An 18,818-nucleotide genomic window follows, 5' to 3' on the forward strand; every position below is an offset into this window, starting at 1 on the left:
GTTTGAAATAGTATCTCATTGTGATTTCTTTTTGTGTTTCTCTGATGACTAATGATGTTGAATACTTTTTCATTTTTCATATACATATATTATCTTTTGTGAGGTGTCTGACCAAATCTCTTGCCCATTTAAAAATATTGTTTTCTTTTAAAATCATTGCTTTGTAGTATATATGTATAGATAAATGTTTTATTTATCTACTGCATATATACTTCATATATTTTGCATACAAGCTCTCATCAGGTACATGTACTCTGTCTTTTAGTGAGCAGAATCTTAAAATTTTGCTGAAATTGAGTTTTGAAAATTGACCTTACATCTTACAAACCTCGCTAATTTCACTTATTAGTTCTAGTAGTTCTCTTCTTTTTTCCTTATTGCTCTGGCTCCTTTGGAAGTGATGGTAAAAGTAGACATCTGTATTTTGTTCCTAATCTAAGAGAAAATATATCATTAAATATGATGTTGGCCATGGAATTTTAAAGACAACTTTTATCTGAATGAGGAAACTTCTATCTAGTTTGTTTTGAGTTTTTAATCTAAAAATGGTAGTAAACTTTGTCAGTTTTCCTGTATTTATGTAGATAATCATGCAATTTTTCTCTTTTTGATGATGAATTACACTGATTTTCAAATGTTGAGCCATAATAGTCATGATTTTTTTTAAAAAATAAGACTGGATTTGATATGCTAATGTTTGTTGAGGATCTCTGTGTCTATGTTCATAAGTGATTTGATGTATACTTTTCTTGTACAGGTTGAGTATTCCTTATCTGAAATGCTTGAGACCTAAGGTATTTCAAATATTGGAGCTTTTTGCCTTTAGGAATATCTGCAGAGACTTTACCAGTTGAATATCCCTCATCTGACATTCTGAAATCTGAACTATCCCAAATTCAAAACTTTGTTAGTTCTCAAAAAGTTTCAGGTTTGTGGACATTTTGATTTTGAATTTTTGAATTGGGGATGCTCAACCTATAAAGCTTTGTTAAGTTTTGTTGACAAGGTTGTGCTGACCTCATAAGATCTGTGTTCTGAAAAGAAGGTGTTATAAGATGCTATTGTGAGAATTTAAAGAGTGAGGTGGGAAACAAGGGGATGAAAAGTGTTGTGGAGATAGAGTTCGAGTTGGTATCAGACAACCTGGAAGAGCTGGTTGTATGGTGTGACAGTGGTAAACCAGGATGTGAGCCATGATGAGCTTGGGTCTGAAAGTCTCTCAGAGCCAGGCAGGTCATTTTCATGGAGGCTGATGAATTTGGGTAGTTTTCTATCCAGCAACTTTTGGGATAGGGTGGCTAAGGGGATGAGCAAGTCTCCTCTGTTTTGTCTTATTTTGCATGTGGTACTGGGTATTGAACCTAGGGCCTTGTGCTTACTAGGTAAGTACTTTACCCTGAGATGCATCCCCAGCCCCTCAAATCTCCTCTGATGCCATGTATTTTGGGAGTTGGGTTAGGGAGTGAAGTGTGAGGTATCCAGGTAATCTCGGCTCTACTGCAGGGTAGTACTGGGCCCTGTGGGGGAAGTATTAGATCAAAGGGGCCTGTGTGCTGTGGTGGCTGAACACTTCTGTTCATTTTTTTCCCCTGGCAATTTATAACCATTCTTCTGAGAAAATTAATTTTATATGCCTTACTCTAGCCATTTTAACCACAGTCACAAGCCTTCTCTTAAGCTATATTATATGCTAATAATGGTTTTCTTTTGCCCAGCCTATATTGCTATTGTGAGTTGATAAAAGTTTACTTTCTCTATTAAATGTAAACCACTTAGAAGGAAATTGTTTATTTCTTGTCTATTCTCCTTTCAACATGTATCTCTAAGCTACTAATGAAACAACTGTTAACAGTAACAAAATAACAATAATTATTTTCTGTCTCAGTTAGCTTTCTATCATTGTAACAAATTCCTGAGATAAAGAAACTTCAAAAGAAGGAAGGTTTATTTTGGTTCAGGATTTCGGAAGTTTTACTCCATGGCTCGTTGGCCCTGTTAACTTTGGGCCTGTGGTTAGGAAGCACATCTTGTTGGAGAGTGCATGGTGGAGCTCACCTCAGAAACAAAGAGAAAAAGAGGAAGAGACAGGAGGAACCAGAATCCCAATATCTCCTTCAAAGGGTATGCCCCTAATGACCTATCTTCCTTCTACCAGACCCCTAAAGGTTTTACCACCTTCTAGTAGTACCACAGGCTAGGGATCAAACCTTCAACACTCATAGTCCAACTGTAGCATTTTCCATGTTGATTTTTTTTAAAAGTTTTTTGTTTTTTAGTTGTAGATGGACACAACACTTTTATTTTATTTATTCATCTTTATGTGGTGCTGAGGATCGAATTCAGGGCCTTAGATGAGCTAGGCAAGCATTCTACCATTGAGCTACAATCTCAGCCCTCCATGTTGAATTTTATTGTTATAATGGTAGATTTCAGATCATTCCCAGTGGCCTTTAATCCTGTCCATATTATTCTTGTGTACCTTTGATATCATCTCACAGGTGGCAGAGTTTCCATCTTTCCTTCCTACAAATATTTGTTGAAAGTTCCTAGGCATGAAACTGGGAAGTTACAGTAGAATTTAAAAGTTAATTTTTAACACTAGAGCTCATTTATTGGGCCAGGGAAGAAGCATTAATAGAAAAATGTATAAATTATGTAGTTTCTCTAATGGTGACAGGTGCTACCTAGAAAAACGATAGAATAGAATAGAATAATGGAGTAGAAGGCAGTTTTAAATAAGTGGTGCAAAGGGAGCTCATTGAAAAGCATTTAAACAAAGTTCTTGAAGAAGTGAGAGTATAAATTACAAGTATAAATTTTTTTTAAAAAAGTACTTTTTCCTTTTGATTTAGTTTTTAAATTGACAAATAAAGATTGTATAAGTTTAAGGTATATAACATGATATTTTGAAATTTGTATATATTATTAGCATTCATTTCCTCACATACTTATCTGTTTCTGGTAAAAAAAAATAACTTGAAATCATCTACCCTTTTAGCTATTCTCAAGTATATAATACATTGTTTTTTAAAAACTATTTTTTATTGTTTTCTTAAAAAATATTTTTTTATATTTATTTATTGTTATGTGGTGCTGAGGATCAAACCTAGTGCCTCACACGTGCTAGGCAAGTGCTTTACCACTGAGCCACAACCCCAGCCTGCCTATAATAATTGTTATTAACTATATTCACATGTTGTACAGCAAGATCTCTAGATTTCTGGAACTTATGTCTCTTAACTAAAAATTTGTATCTTTTGACCAATCTCTCTCCCCTACCCCCACTTCAACTCTTTGCTTTTACAAGTTTGACTTTTTTTGATTCACCATATGAATGAAATTATATGGTATTTACCTTTCTGTTCTTGACTTATTTCACTTAGTATAATATCCTCCAGGTTTACCTATGTTGATGAAAATGATAGAATTTCCCACCCCCCATTTTCTGTATCTATACATTTATTGATGGACACTTGGGTAAATTTCATATCTTCATTATTGAGAATTATGCTGCAATGAACACAGAAATGCAGATATCTCTTAATTGGAGATTTTTGGTTGACTTTCTTTATCAAGAAATCTTTGAATTTCTATGCATACAATTATGTCATCCACAAGTTGGAAAGTATTATTTCCTTTTCTTTTTTAATATTTATTTTTTAATTGTATTTGGACATAATACCTTTATTTATTTATTTTTATGTGGTGCTGAGGATTGAACCCAGGGCCTTGTGCATGTGCTAGGCAGGTGCTCTACTGCTGAGAAACAACCCTAGCCCGTTCCTTTTCAGTCTATATACTTTTTGTTTCTTTCCTTATTGAATAGGCTAACACTTCTAGCCTTGTGATGAGTAGGAGGGATTGGAGCGCATATCCTTGTCTTGCTCCTGGTCCGAGGGGAAGGCATCCAGATAGTCATAGCTGATTTTTGAGGCAGTCTCTCCCCATTCTTGTGAATTGATGTTGAGTTTTATCAAAGGCTTTTCCTGCCTTGGTTGAGACAATCATGTGATTTTTCTTCTTTACCTTTTATTATGATAGATTCCATTGATTGTTTTTCATGTATTATCCTGGGAGATGAGGTGTCCCTGGAAGAGAATCTTGAGTAATTCCTGGAGAAGGGGGAAACTTGAGTCCAGGACAGTTTGGGGTCTTTGACAGACATGACAGAAAAGAATTTCAGCATGTGTCAGTAGAGGCACAGAGATTTATTTAGGAAAACAAAGAATACTCATTTAAGGGTGAATATGGCCCATCTCAAGAGTAAGAGATAAAATTTGGGGGGTACTCTGCTCTCTTTTAAAGGAAATGTGGTGAGGCGCTGGGTTTGGGAAGGAGCCTGAGCATGACATCAGTCAGTTCTTCACAAGATGGTTCATGGTGGTCTGGTTGTTCTCAGGATCCTCAGGCCGGTGTGGTCTCCCTTATCTGATCAATAATGCTGAAAAGTCCTCTAAATTATAGGGTGTCGCGACCCCCCTTGCCCGCAAGGAAGACGCGACTCAGGAATCTTCTTTCAGCAGTTTATTCTGGCCCTTGATATTCTTCTAATAATTCTTCTACTCCTACTTCTACTAAACTTCGGATGCCCCTCCCAGCCTTAATAAAGCACCGCGAACCCCAATGCAAAGCTGCCACGTGTACCCTTCTCACAGGGTGCTAGAAAATGACACGCCAACTTTCTCTGATAAGGAGCTGGGAACACGCCAACTCTCTTTGATATGGAGTTGTCCTTCACAGACCACAACGGAGCCAGCGCCATCATGTAATGGCGACCACAGTCCGCAGGAACGGCTCACCACAATAGGGAACTGAAAATATATCTCTCTTTGCTTAATCTATTTATTGATGAGCTAATTAGCAGCACCCAGGGGGAGTTCTCATAAGTGAATGAGTTTATGGTTAATTTTAAGATTTACAGATTTTTCCAGAAGTTTGGGAGTGGGAGGCCTGAGAGAGAAACTGGCTGGCTTAGGCAGTGACAGACCAAGAAAAGGATGTGGAGCCTCCGAGTAAAATTATGTTTCCTTGTCTTTCCTTTGTCATCTCTTTTATTTTATTCTATTCTCCCTCAGAATGAGTCTTTTATCCCTGGAATAATCCCACCTGGTCATGGTATAGAATTCTTTTTATTTAGTGCTGAATTCTGTTTGCTAATATTTTTGTTCAAGAGTTTTATGTTTGCATACGTAAATGGTATGATATTATAGCTCTTTTTTTGGACTTCCTTTGTCTGGTTTTTGTATGAAAGTAATGTTAGCTTCATAAAATGAATTGGGAATTGTTCTCTCTCCTATTCCAGCAAAAGATTGTGCAGATCTGGTGTTAATTCTTTAAACACTTAGTAGAATTCTCCACTCTTTCAGATTTCAGATTTTGGAATATTTGTATAGACTGTACCAATTAAACATCCCTAATACTTCAATATCTAATGGGACAATCAAAAAGCTTCAGATTCTGGATTTCGGAGTTTTGGATTAGGAATGTAATTTCTGATATTTATAATTTGTGTCTTTTTTTCTTTTACACAAGTTTGTCAGTTTTATTGACTTTTTCAAAGAACCAGCTCTATATTTGATTGGTTTTCTCTCGATGCATTATATTTGTTTTTAATTTCATTGATCTATGTTTTTATCTTTATTAGTTCCTTCTGCTTATTTTGGGTTTAGTTTGCTCTTTTTCTAGATTCTTGAGGTGGGAGCTTAAATTATTGATATTTCAGTTCTTTACTAACATATGTGTTTGCACTATAAGCTTTTCTCTCTTAGCTTTGTTATATGAATTTTGACATGTATTTTTATTTGATTTTATCATATATTATGAAGCATTTTAATCAATTTGAGTGACATATAGAAATATTAACCCTGTTTATATTCTTTTATTTTTCCCATTTACAGTACAGTTTTCTCAAATATTTCATCACTTAGAAACCACAGCAGTATTATAATTTCTCATCAATCATGGAACATTTAGAAACTTTAGAGGAGGAGAGACATTCATTTTGTTCCCCTCCCTGCTGTTGCTTACTGTGATCTGTCTTCCTTCCTAATGTTCCTTCTAGCGTCATTTCCTTTCTGTGTAGGGAACTTCCTGTAGTGATTCTTCTAGATAGATCTACCAGCAACACATTTTCTTAGTTTTCTTTCATCTGAGAATATTTTGATTTCCTTTTCATTCTTGAGAGGTAGTTTCTTTCATTTTTTGAAAACTGTTGTACCCCTTCTGTCTCTCCTCAATGATTTCTGTTGAGAAAAATGCTGTCATTTGAAATATTTTCCCTGTATGGGTATGGTGTCATTTCTTTTTTTGCTGCTTTCAAGATTTTTATTTCTTTGTCTTTAGTTTTTAGGGTTTTTAAAATTTTTTTTCAAGTATTTTTAGTTGTAGATGGACACCATAGCTTTATTTATTTATTTATTTATTGAGAGAGAGAGAGAGAGAGAGAGAGAATTTTAATATTTTTAAAAAATTATTGGCGGACATAACATCTTTGTTTATATGTGGTGCTAAGGATCGAACCCGGGCCGCAGGCATGCCAGGCAATCACGCTACCGCTTGAGCCACATCCCCAGCCCCCTAGGGTTTTTATTGTTTATATCTTGGTGTGGATTTCTTTGGAGTTGTCCTTTTTGTAGGTCTGCTCAACTTCTTCAATGTTTTGATTTATTCCTTGTCAAATTTGAAAGATTTTCAGCTGTTATTTCTTCACTATTTCAATCCTGTTCTCTTTTTCTTCTTCTGTTGACATCAGTGTTAAACCTTTTGTCATGGCCATCATTGTCATGGTCACAATTTTATTTTCTGATTGATATTCAGATTGGATAATTTCTATTGTTCTGTCTTCCAATTCACTAATTCTTCTTTTTTCTGCATTTTGCAGTTTAGCTTGACTACTGAGTTTTAAATTTTGGTTGTATGTTTTTCCCACTCTAAAATTTCCATTTGATTCTTCCTTATATTTTCTGTTTCTTTGCTGAGACTTTCTCTTTTTCATTTGGGTCTTGTGTCTTCGCAATAATTTTTTGAAGCAATTTTGTTATGGCTACTTTACAGCCTTTTTCAGATAATTCTAACACCTTTGTCATTTGGTTCTTGGTATTTACTGATTATCTGTTTCTAGTCAGTCAACATCAATGTCTGAAAATGTCCACTTGAACATTTTCCTAGTATGTTAGAAGACCCTGGGTCTTACTTAAAGCCTCTGTTTTACCTGACCTCTTATACTGTTCCAGTAGAAAAAGTGATGTTGGGGGGGGGGTGATTTTCTGTCTTGCTATACTATCAGATAGAGGCAGAATCCTGGAGTCCCAAGGGTATCAAGCCTCTCTTGATACTTAGTTTTGGGGGGTTTCTTGTTAATGCTGGGTAGATGTGGAAGTTCTAACTTCCCCATGTGGTCTTTTTCTGACACCATAATGGGATAGCTTGTTACTGAAGGGTGTAATTAAAGTCTTCCCTCTCCATTAGGCCTTCTCTAACACCATTCTGGCTGACATGGAAGGAGCGCCTATAACTGCCTGATTAGGGTGGGAGACAGACACTCCTGATAATAGGAGTGGGGCTTGGGGCGGGAGACCTCGTTACCTGCCCTTCTTTGATACCTCTCTGACCAGGGGAGGAGGGACCTGGCATGTCTCTTGACAGCCTGGTAGGGATGAAAATCCCCTTTCAGCCTTTGCTGATTAGATGGGAAAGGACCAGAATTTTTTCCTGTGGTGTTTGATGAGATTGAGCAGTCATTGTCGAACATTTTTCTACCTTACCCAGGATGCCACTTTCCTGGTGTTGAACTACTGAGGGCAGGATTTTGTTGCTATTCTGTTGACATTTAAGGATTGCTCCTTTCTTTAGCTCCAAGACTGGGGTGTATATGACAAAAAGAAAACCCTGGGAATTTACGACATGTTATTACTTGGGCCTCAAGGTTCCTAACCAGTTTACATTTTTTTCAGGGTCTTCTTAGGTTTGTTTTATCTGTCATACAAAATAAATTTTATTTAATGGAAAGAATAGGAGAAAGAATGTCTACATGTCTTCTTGAAAGTGGTGTTATACCAAATATTTTAATAGATAATTAAATAATGCTCAGCATAGAATCTGCTGCATGATGTTCCCCAGATATGTGCGTGTTGTAATCCCTGGTACCTATAAAATTTACTTTATATGGAGAAAGAGACTTTGAAGAAGTGATTAAGTTAATAATCTTGAGAAGATTATCCTGTATTATTCAGGTGTGTCCTTAAACAGGGGCCACAGGAAGAGTCATTTAGAGAACACAGGAATGTGATGACAGAAGCAGAGATTGTACCAATGCACTTTGAAGCTGGAGGAAGGAGCCATGAGCCAAGGAACATGGCAGCCACCAGAAGCTGTTAAAGGCAAGAAAACAGATTCTCTCCTCAGAGTCTCCAGAAGGAACCGACCCTGCCTATGCCTTGACTTTATCACAGCACAACTGATTTTAGATATTCAAACTCCAGAATTCTAAGAGATGTTGAACGTTTTTCATATGTTTGTTGATTGATTGTATGTCCTCTTCTGAGAAGTGTCTGTTCAGGTCCTTGGCCCATTTGTTGATTGGGTTTTTTGGGTTTTTTTGGTGTTAAGATTTTTGAGTTCTTTATATATCCTCCAGATGAGTAATCTATCTGATGTGCGAGTGGTAAAGATTTGATCCCATTCTGTAGGTTTTCTGTTCACCTCACTGATTGTTTCTTTTGCTGAGAAGAAGTTTTTTAGTTTGAATCCATCCCATTTATTGATTCTTGGTTTTAATTCTTGCGCTACAGAAGTTTTATTAAGAAAGTTTGGGCCTAAACCGACATGATGGAGATTTGGACCTACTTTTTATTCTACTAGGTGCAATATCTCTGGCTTAATTCCTAGGTCCTTGATCCACTTTGAGTTGAGTTTTGCACATGGTGAGAGATAGAAGTTTAATTTCATTTTGTTACCTGTAGATTTTCAGTTTCCCCGGCACCATTTGTTGAAGAGGCTATCTTTTCTCCAAAGTACATTTTTGGCACCTTTCTCTAATATAAGGTAACTGAAGTTATGTGGGTTAGACTCTGTGTCCTCTATTCTGTACCATTGGTCTACAGGTCTATTTTGGTGCCAGTACCATGCTGTTTTATTTATTATTGCTCTGCAGTGTTGTTTTAGGTCTGAAATAGTAATTCTACCAGCTTCTCTCTTATTGCTAAGGATTGCTTTGGCTATTCTGGGTCTCTTATTTTTCCAGATGAATTTTATGATTGCCTTTTCTATTTCTATAAGGAATGCCATTGGGATTTTGATTGGGATTGCATTTAGACATTCATACTCCAGAATTCTAAGAAGGTAAATCTGTGTTCTTTTAAACCACTATGTTTGTGGTAGTCTTTTTGCAGTGGCCATAGGAAACTTAATATGTCTTTGTTTCATCAGTAAATATGTAGAGCAGCATGTATAGATCCTAATGATGAACTGAGATATTCTAAACGTCTCTCTTTCATTGTACCTTCTATTTTGGAGTACTTGACGTATGGGAAGTCGCGTGACCCAAGTAATATTTAAGGAAGATTGGGCTGTAACTGTGTGAGATGAATCAGATGATGGGTGTCAAAATCAGAGAAGCTAAAAAGGAGACCACTGCCATCTGTCAGGGAGACAGGGCCTTTTCAAAAGGGCTAGACATTGCACCAAAGAGTTGGAGATGGGCTCCAAAAACATTTCAAGGAAAAAGAATACCAAGCTTTGAAGACTGACTAAAGACAGAGGGACGATGAGGGTGAAGTCAGTGATGACGCAGAAGCATGAATAATTAACGTGTCCATTAAGACAGAAATAAGAAGGTGAAAAAGCTTTCATTAGGTTCTCATCTGTCACAAGTGACTGAACAAGTTAAAGGGGTTGTATTCTTTCTCTCAGAGGTGAAAAGCCAATCAGTGCTTTTTAGATAATGTTAATTCCAAATCCATGTCTGTAGAAGAGCTCGTTTGTCATATCCTGCTCATCCTTGAAGATCAAAAATATGTCCAGGTGTTTCTGTGTCTCAAGTGAACATTCCCCTTATGTCACTGGCCGTGAGAGATGTTTGTTACTGTTCTTGCAAGTCACTGATAAATTTATGTATGGGTAGCTTCAGAACTATTCCTTTGTTATACAAAGTTTGTCAGTTTTATACAAGTTTTTCCCCCCCCTAGGATATAGAGGTCACGTTTACAAAAGCAACCATAGGTGTTTCTTTCTCCTACTTAAACCTGAAGTTCTTAAGCTAGAATACCATTTTGAAATCCAAATGTTTTTTCTTCTAAACAACCTCAAGGTTTTTAAGGTTCTTCTCAAGATGTACTTTACAGCTCTTTTGTTATTGAGCCTTCTCATTACTCATCCTTCTCAGAGACAACCTGTAAAAGTATGAAGGTGGAGCCAGGCAGTGGTAAAATGTGGTTGATTCTATTTATTGAATTATGTTGACCTCTAGATCACAATCCATTCACACTTTCATCCAAGGATGCTTCAAGGGATCGTTGAGGGACAGGTGCTGGGCTTTCATGGGGGATGTTTAGCAAAACTCATGTAATGAGTTGAAATCTGGACCCCGTGGAGAGTTCTCTCTGTGAAGCAGAGCTGCCCTTTTGAATTAAGTCATCTTTAAAAGGGAGCAATTTTGTGGTTGAACCATTTTTCATTCCTAAATCCAAAAGTATTTTTTAGCATTTAGGTAGCTGTGAGGGTTCCCATTGTCTTTTGTGCTTCTCAGACTTTAGGGTAAGAGTCACTTAGGGGTCTTGTTAAGTACAGTGTCCAATCCAGCAGGTCTGGGTGGGGCTTGAGAATCTGCATTTCTGACAAGCTCCAAGGTGATGTGATGATGGGGTCCTTGAGCCAAATCCACAGCACAGGTTTTTGGCTCATTCTTACTCTGTAGGTGTCAATTTGCACCACATCTCATTATGGTGCTTTGAGCATTTGGTCAATTTCACAATTGAGTTGAGCTGGATCAGAAATTAATAGTTTAGATATTGCTTTTGATTTTAGAAATTACCAAAAATGACATGAAGAAAACCTGGTTAGCAAATGGAAAAATGCTAGAAAAGTCTAATGGTGATGGTTTGAGTTTTAGTTGGGATTGACCCCTGCCATTTCCTAATAGGCTTTTCTTTTAGATATGTGCAATTAGGTCAAGTATTTAATAATAAATGTAAGGATTTAACATTTTGTTCTTAAATAAAGAAATTAAAATCTTAAATATAAAAAAATCAGAACTTAACAACAGAAGATAAGTTTGGTTCCTTTATTAGAATAAGGCATATCACAAAAGTTTTCGTTTGCACTATTTGTTAAAAGTGACCTTTTTTGCAATAATACTATTATAGAAGCTTCTGATTTTCTTTTCAGTATTTACTATTGTATTTTCTGTCCCTTTATCAACTATTAATTGACATTGAAACTTTGCTATGCAAAAATAAAACACTAATATGAATTCAAGTTTTAATAATTGTCTATATCAGAATTTTATGTAGTTGTAGTGTCTGAAATTTATCTTAAAATATTCATTCCAATTGTTCCAGATAGAAAATTTAATTTTTAAATTAAATGTTTGTAGTAAAACATGTACAACATAAAATTTACCATTTTAACCCATTTTAGGTATACAATTCAGTGGTTTTAAGTACATTTATAATGTCATGCAGCCATTGCCACTATTTCCAGAACTTTTTCATCATCCCAAACAGAAACTAATAAATTTACCAATAAATCCTCATTATCCTTCCCAGGTCCCTCAGCTCCTGGGAAGCTATATTCTATCTACTGTTCCTTGAATTTGTCTATTCTAGGTACCTCATATAAGTCAAATCTTATAATATTTGTTCTTTGTATCTGGCTTATTTCACTTGGCATAACATTTTCAAGGTTCATTCATATTGTAATTGATTGCACATGTCATAATTGTAGCATGTTGATTCTTGTAGTGTGTATCAGAATTTTATTCCTTTTGAAGGCTGAATAATTTTTCATTGGATATATGTACCATCTTTTGTTTATCCATTTGTTTGTTGACAGCTGTTTAGTTTTTCCTACTTCTTGGTCCTTGTGAGTAATGCTGCATGAGCATTTGTTTAAGGTCCACTTTCAATTCTTTTGGGCATAGACCCAGAAGTGAACTTGCTGGATGATGTGAAAATTCTGTTTAATTTTTTGAGGTATTGCCAAGGTCTTTTCCATAGCAGCTGTATCATTTTACATTTCTACCAAAAATGCAAGAGGGGTCCAGTTTCTCTATATCCTCCCTTCAATGGTTTTTGTTTTGTTGCCTGTGTTCTACATAAAAATATATGAAAAGGGCTAGAGATAGGAAGAAAAAATATTGAAAGCAGTAAAATGGTAGGTTTAGGTATGCAGTTTGTGTTTGGCCTCACATTCCAATGATCTAATACCTGATTGTGGGGGTTATACCTAAGCTAGATCTAGCTAGTTGAATATATCTAAGAATTCCCTATTCCTTTTTTTTTTTTTTGCCTTCTAACATTGTTTCCTTGTACTTTTCAAAATTAAGAGCATTCTCTTATGCCTTCAGAAATTCTCTTTCTAAATATCTTCCATTTATGGCTCAGTGTTTTTGTAGGACCCCTTCAGTCTCCTCATCTGCTGCTCATTGGTTGTAGCCTCTCATCTGTCTTCCTCTGACATCAAGCTAGAGCATTCATCAGCCCACTTCTTTAGCTGGGAACTACCTCTGTGTCTATAACAGCCCTGGGATGGTAGAGTGGGAGGTACAGATTATGATCTTAGTCACTGCTGGAGTAGGCCCAGGCCAAGCTAGAAAGTGCTAGGAAGTCTACACAAAATGACCAGATAGTGACATCCATTGTTCTCTGGACTCAAAAAAACAGAAATATTTATAGCAGCACAACTGACTTGAGTTTCACTATAGGACTATAAAATGAGATATTTACTAAGAAATATGAAGTCTCTATGTCAGAATCAATTATAAATTGGCTCATAATGAAGCCAAGTTGTTTAGTTATTTTCTTAGTCCCTTTCTTGGCTAGGCTAAGTCTGACTAACCAAGGGGCAGGACACAGCCAAAAGCAATTACCCCAGCCTGTTACATCTCTCAATGTGTTCAGATCAAGACCAATCTCTTCCTATCATTGCAAAGCACGGATTCTGGTAGCAAGGACCAGTGGTTTCAAACTCTATGCACTGCATAATTGGAGGGTTTACTTCCAGCAGATGTATTAGCTTCATAAAATTTGATTTTTAAATGTTAAATACAAAAGTACATGTTTTACTTCTTTTGTTGGAGATGAGGCTTTTAAAGAGTAACAGACACCACAATAAAAGCTTGCTTGGTTTTCATTGTCAATAAAAAGGTATTTTCGTGAGCACTGCTTTTTTTTTTTTTTTTCCAAGAAGCACTTGCGTACAGCATCGCTTAGCAACACTCAAATCATCTCTGACACCTTATTCATCTTTAATATTCAGGTTCAAATCAAGTCTTTCCAGAGATGGGACAGATTGAATCTTTTAAACCAAGCATGTGAAAGTTGTCACTTTGTAATTTTCATCTCTAGCAACAGTATCAGATTTTCATTTTATAACTTATTTTAGAATTGGAGTTTTTTTCCCCCTCAACTTAGCCTCTTTTTATGGTTTTTATTCCTAAAGATGGTTACAGGTCTTTGATTTATTTGTGGATTTATTTGATTTATTATGTCTTAGCATAGCATGCAGGACCCATCCTGAGCTGCTTCTTACCTACTTCTCTAAAATCCTTAGCTTCAGCCAAATTAAACAACTCTGTTCCCCAAACATGCCGTGTTCTCTGATATCACTATTTCTGCACCTTACACATTGTTTTCTTTGCTTTGGGGATGCTTTTTGCTGGCCAAGTCCTGCTTATGTATTTCCAGATAGAGTTGTGCATTGCCTTAGGACAGGGAGTTCTCAGATTTTTTTTTTTTTTTTTTTTGCCTAAGGACAGTTGATTTTGTCATCCTGTGAATATGATAGTTGTATTTACACAAGCCTAGAAGGTATAGGTAAATTGCTTCACCTGGCCTCTTGATGCAATGAAGAGACAGTGGCAAAAACAAGATGTGTGAGGCTGCTGTCTGTGATAAAGCATGGTGTTTTATAGTAGACTTTTTTTTTTTAAACAAATAGAAGGAGAACACTCTAAAATAATGATTAAAGTATAGTATAGTAAGTACATAGGTCCATAACAGTCATTTATTATCACTGTTGGGCATTATGTAGGATACATAATTGTATGTATTGTTCTTTTATATGACTGGCAGCACTGTGGATTTGCTTATACCAGCATCACCATGAACATGTGAGGAGCGTGTCGCACGATGGCCTTGTTATGACTTTGATGTCACTAGGCAATAGGAAGTTTTCAGCTCCTTTGTAATCTCATGGGACCACCTACATATACATGATCCACAGTTGATGGAAACATCCATTGTGCACCACAATAATGTACGTCTGGATTCTTTGGTAATTTCTCTCTGAGTCCCTCAGATCGAGTTGGGGCCCCTTATCCTAGGGTTCTGTGTGAATCTTGGTCATAGAGCTTATAATACTGGTTTTCAGTTTACTTTTCTCATCCTAAACCAAGAACTTCTTAAGGGACAGGATTTGGGTTTTTTTTATACTTAGGCTTATTCTTTTTTTTTGGTGTGTGTGTGTGTGTGTGTGTGTGTGTGTATTTAGCTGTAGGTGGACACAACTTATTTATTTATTTATTTATTTGGTGCTGAAGATTGAACCCAGTGCCTCACGTATGCTTTCGAGTGCTCTACTGCTGAGCCCCAATCCCAGCCCTTATGTCCTTATTCATTTGGTATTTTGTTGATATGAATTTGTCATATTTGTGATAAAGCTGAATTCTGTCTCCCTTATTATAGTGGGAATTTTAACCAGATACCCTAAACATCTTAATGAATTTAACAGTCATCTTTTGAACCAGTCTTTCTCTGTCAAGGACTCTACTGTTTGTGTACTACTGTGTGGAGGTCATAGATTCAAGGATTAGATCAGAGGTTATGCTAGCTGTTGGCATGCAGTAGTGAATTAGGAGGTAGAATAAAAAGAAAGCAAGATTTTTTTTGAAGATGTGAAATGTGAGAGGTTATTCCCTGATTTTATTAAGATTTGAACTAAGGAAAGAAATGTTGACTTTGTTTTGAATCCATATTTTTGCAATTGATATATAGGATAAATTAACTGTGGTGCAGTGGTATGTTAATCTCATCAACGTACATATCCTAAGCTCAGAAAAGACATCTCAGAAGTTTGCTTCCAAAAATCAACTTTCCACCATGATAGATGGTAGATCTTGCCTCATTCTCTAGTAAATTGATGTATATAGATTTTTTGAATTTTAATTTTATCCCTATTTTTAAAAAACTCAGCAGACTTTTAAAATACATTTGATCTATTCAGAAGTATACTAAACTTTGCTAAGACAATTCAAACTAGTTTTCAATTTGAGAACAATATAAGAAATGGTAGGTTAGTCCTATATGTGGACAACATATTTTATATCTATAACCTTTATATTTGCTATCTCAGAAATCAGATGTAAAGGTATTTCTTCCTCCTTTGTTTTACTTGGAATATATATATATATATTTATATTTATGGAATATATATATACATATATATATTTATGGAATATATATACATATATATATATATATATATATATATATATATATTAGGGGGGAAAAAGGGAAAATTACCTCATATTTGAAAGTAGGGTAGGATATTCTACTAAAAAGAAAGTCCTCCACTCATCCAGTCCTACCCCATACTGTTAACCTTTTTGCAGTTATTCTGCTAACTTCTAAAGGACCTTTCTTTGTAAGTCGTGTTGTTAAGAATATACAGTGACGTGTTGTCTGTCATCTCTTATAACAACCTCAAAGATTCCTTTCCGTACTTATCTAGCTTTGTTCTGCTTGTTATTTTTATTTGGTTTTTTAGATCACTTTTTTACCCCCAAAGTGATTGAGGCATATTGTTAAAAAGAAGTCAAGTAGTGTCGACATGATGTAGTAGAAAGTGAAAGTTTTCCTTATCATTCTTCTCAGGGTAACTGGTGAATATTTTGTGAGATTTTTTTTTAGGTAACTGAACTTTTCGTTAACATTACAACTTTTTTATTTCCTTTAACACAAAAGGGACCTCACTTTCCACACTCTGCCACTTGTACTTTTCACTTATTAATACTTCATTTCATGGCCATTCTTTCCTGTTAACCTAATGTGGGTCCATCACAGGCTTTATGCATCCATGAAATACTGCATAAAATGGGGCTAATGCAATCTAATGAGCTGGTTTTCCACCAGGGTGTTCCCAACAATTTTTTCTATTGCAAATAATACTTCAGTAATTTTTTTATGTTATACACAGTGTTTATTTTTGTAAGATAATATCTAAATGTGTGTTGGGGGATTACACATGTGCACTATAGCTGTGATCTACAGGTTAACCTGTTCTTCCTGACATTCAATGGTGTTTGACCAAAAACAACAATGTTCTGACTTGAGAATAAACTTTATTTATAAGGGGAGATGGATTCTTTTGCAAGGGCCCTGTGTAATAACATTGCTTTACTTCTTTTGTTAATAAACCTGAATTATGTGATATGTAGAAACTGTGAGAGAAAGGATTGCTTTCTTTGCCTGTTGCTTAAAAAAAAAATCTGTTCTTATTGGTAGCATCACCCTGATAATGCTGTTATTCATTAACTGCTAATGTTCCTCATGATTAATTCCTCCCTATAGAATGTGATATAGGATAGAAATAAAACTATTCTATGGAATAACTTATCTTAAAAGAAATGTATGAAGGTGACCTCACCAATAAAAATAGAAGCCCTTGATGATTATTTTGCTCATGTATTTTAAGTTCTCTTCTGATAACCTTGAAAACAGTTGCATTTGTGCCTTCTGAATAAAAGAAAGCTTATGAATGAACCTCACATTTTCTTTTCCCAAAGGAAAAACTGATTGGGATTTTTAGGACTTGCTTTTAGATTTTAAGAGTGGGGTTTTAAAAGTTATGTGTTGAGGGTCCACAAAAGGAGGTGCTTAGTGCTTTTGGGGGTATAATCTCCACGTAACTTGAGTTCTTGCATCTATTGTCAATCCAATTCATTCTGGTTGTTTTTATAACAGACAAATCAAATTACTACTTGAAAGATATCTTACAAACTTCAAGTTCATATTTGAAAGGCCAGAAACTTCTCAAGTCTTTATAATGAGGGCCTCAATAGTCAACCCATGCATAGTTATATGGACAAATATTTGTGTTTATTTGTGTTTAATATAGAATTTAAATTTATTTTGACTTTTGAAAGATATTTTATTTTTCTTTGTTCAAAATTTCATAATATGAATATCTTATTTCACAATCTGATTTTCATAGTCTGATTTGTAAATGTTGTCCTGCTAATATTTTCTCTTTTTAATTTTTAGGAAGAGATGGTAGTAATTTATTTTAAAGATTGTTTTTGATTGCTCTCTTACAGAAAACAAGCATCATTGTGGGTACAAGGAGACATTTTCCGATCCAAACTGAAAAATAGACCATCCAGTGAAGGAAGTATTAATAAAATTCTTTCTAGCTTGGATGATATGTCTATTAGTGGAAGCTTATCAAAAATACAAAACATGGAAAGATTTGGAGAGGTGAGTTTCCCCCAGGAAGATTCTATCTCAATTAGATTAATTTGTATTTGTTTTCCAGTTGAACAGGTATGACATAGCAGTATCTTTTCTCTGAGATGCTGAGAGGACCAAATGTTTAGGTGTGGAGTTATCCACATGCAAGAAAGGAGCAGAGCAAAGAAACTAATTGCCCTTGAAAAGAAAGAAAGAAAAAAGCTATAATTGAAGGAGTACAATTAGAAAGGAGGCTATTCAGTATGCAGAATATTCATAGGAAGGAGGTAGAAAAGCAAAGTATTTGGAAATAGAAATTTTAATGTTACAATTGGATAAGTAGTCCATGTTATAGAAGTGGTACTTTGAAAGACTTCAATTCATGTTGATTTGTAAAGTAAGTGCAGAGTGGAAAACACAATTAGGGAATACATTTTCTGAGGCTGTATTCAAAGCAAACCTCTTTAATAGAAGTTGTGTGTCATCTTGTTTAATCTTCATAACCACTTGGTGAGTTAGGTAATATTATTTCTCCTATAGTAAGGAAATTGTGTATCAGAGATGTTCTAACCTCAGTGTTAAAACCCATGCGTGTCAGATCCCAATCTGGTATTTTCCCCATTATTCCCTGCTAACTTTGATATGGCAGGAAGTGACTTAGTAAGAATTAGGATCATGAGCATTTTTTGAACTAGAAGCAACCTTACAATCAATTTTTCTAGTTCTTGTATGCATAATAAACCAGGGTCCCAGAAAATTTGTGACTTGCCCAAGGTCCCAGAATTATTTAAGAGTGGGACCGCTTTGAGATTGGACTTCTAGTTCCTAGTTTAACTCCTTTCCATCATTATGCCTGAAGTGAAGTTAAGTACTTGGTTTATATTTTTATATCCCTAAAGAAGAAAAAAAATGTTTAAAAATATTTAAAGCATTCTATTGGAGGGCAATCCATTAGCCCCAGACCAGGGCCTTGATAAAACGCTGCAACTTAACACCTTTGAGCAACCCAAAATGGAAGGAGTGAATGATAGCTCTTTTCGGTCAACATTTCTCATCTTCTGAACATTTCTTTTGGCAAGAAAGAGAACCAGAGTGCTTGGAGGTGGTGAGAGTGAGTTTTTTTTGAAGGACAAAGGATGGAGACTCCTAAAGGAA

General features: G+C 35.5%; 1 protein-coding gene across 5 annotated transcripts in view; it reads left to right on the top strand.

The window, feature by feature from the left end:
* Window positions 1–18,818, top strand: part of Cdc14a (cell division cycle 14A) — a 172,158-nt gene that overhangs the window by 123,950 nt on the left and 29,390 nt on the right. For all 5 annotated transcript variants that reach the window (XM_078026825.1, XM_078026824.1, XM_078026827.1 and 2 more), the window contains one exon: window positions 17,531–17,690. In XM_078026825.1, the coding sequence (XP_077882951.1) occupies window positions 17,531–17,690 (160 nt within the window). The remainder of the gene's footprint in view (window positions 1–17,530; window positions 17,691–18,818) is intronic.

The sequence above is a fragment of the Ictidomys tridecemlineatus genome, chromosome 11, assembly GCF_052094955.1.
Source record: "Ictidomys tridecemlineatus isolate mIctTri1 chromosome 11, mIctTri1.hap1, whole genome shotgun sequence".
Lineage (NCBI taxonomy): Eukaryota > Metazoa > Chordata > Mammalia > Rodentia > Sciuridae > Ictidomys > Ictidomys tridecemlineatus.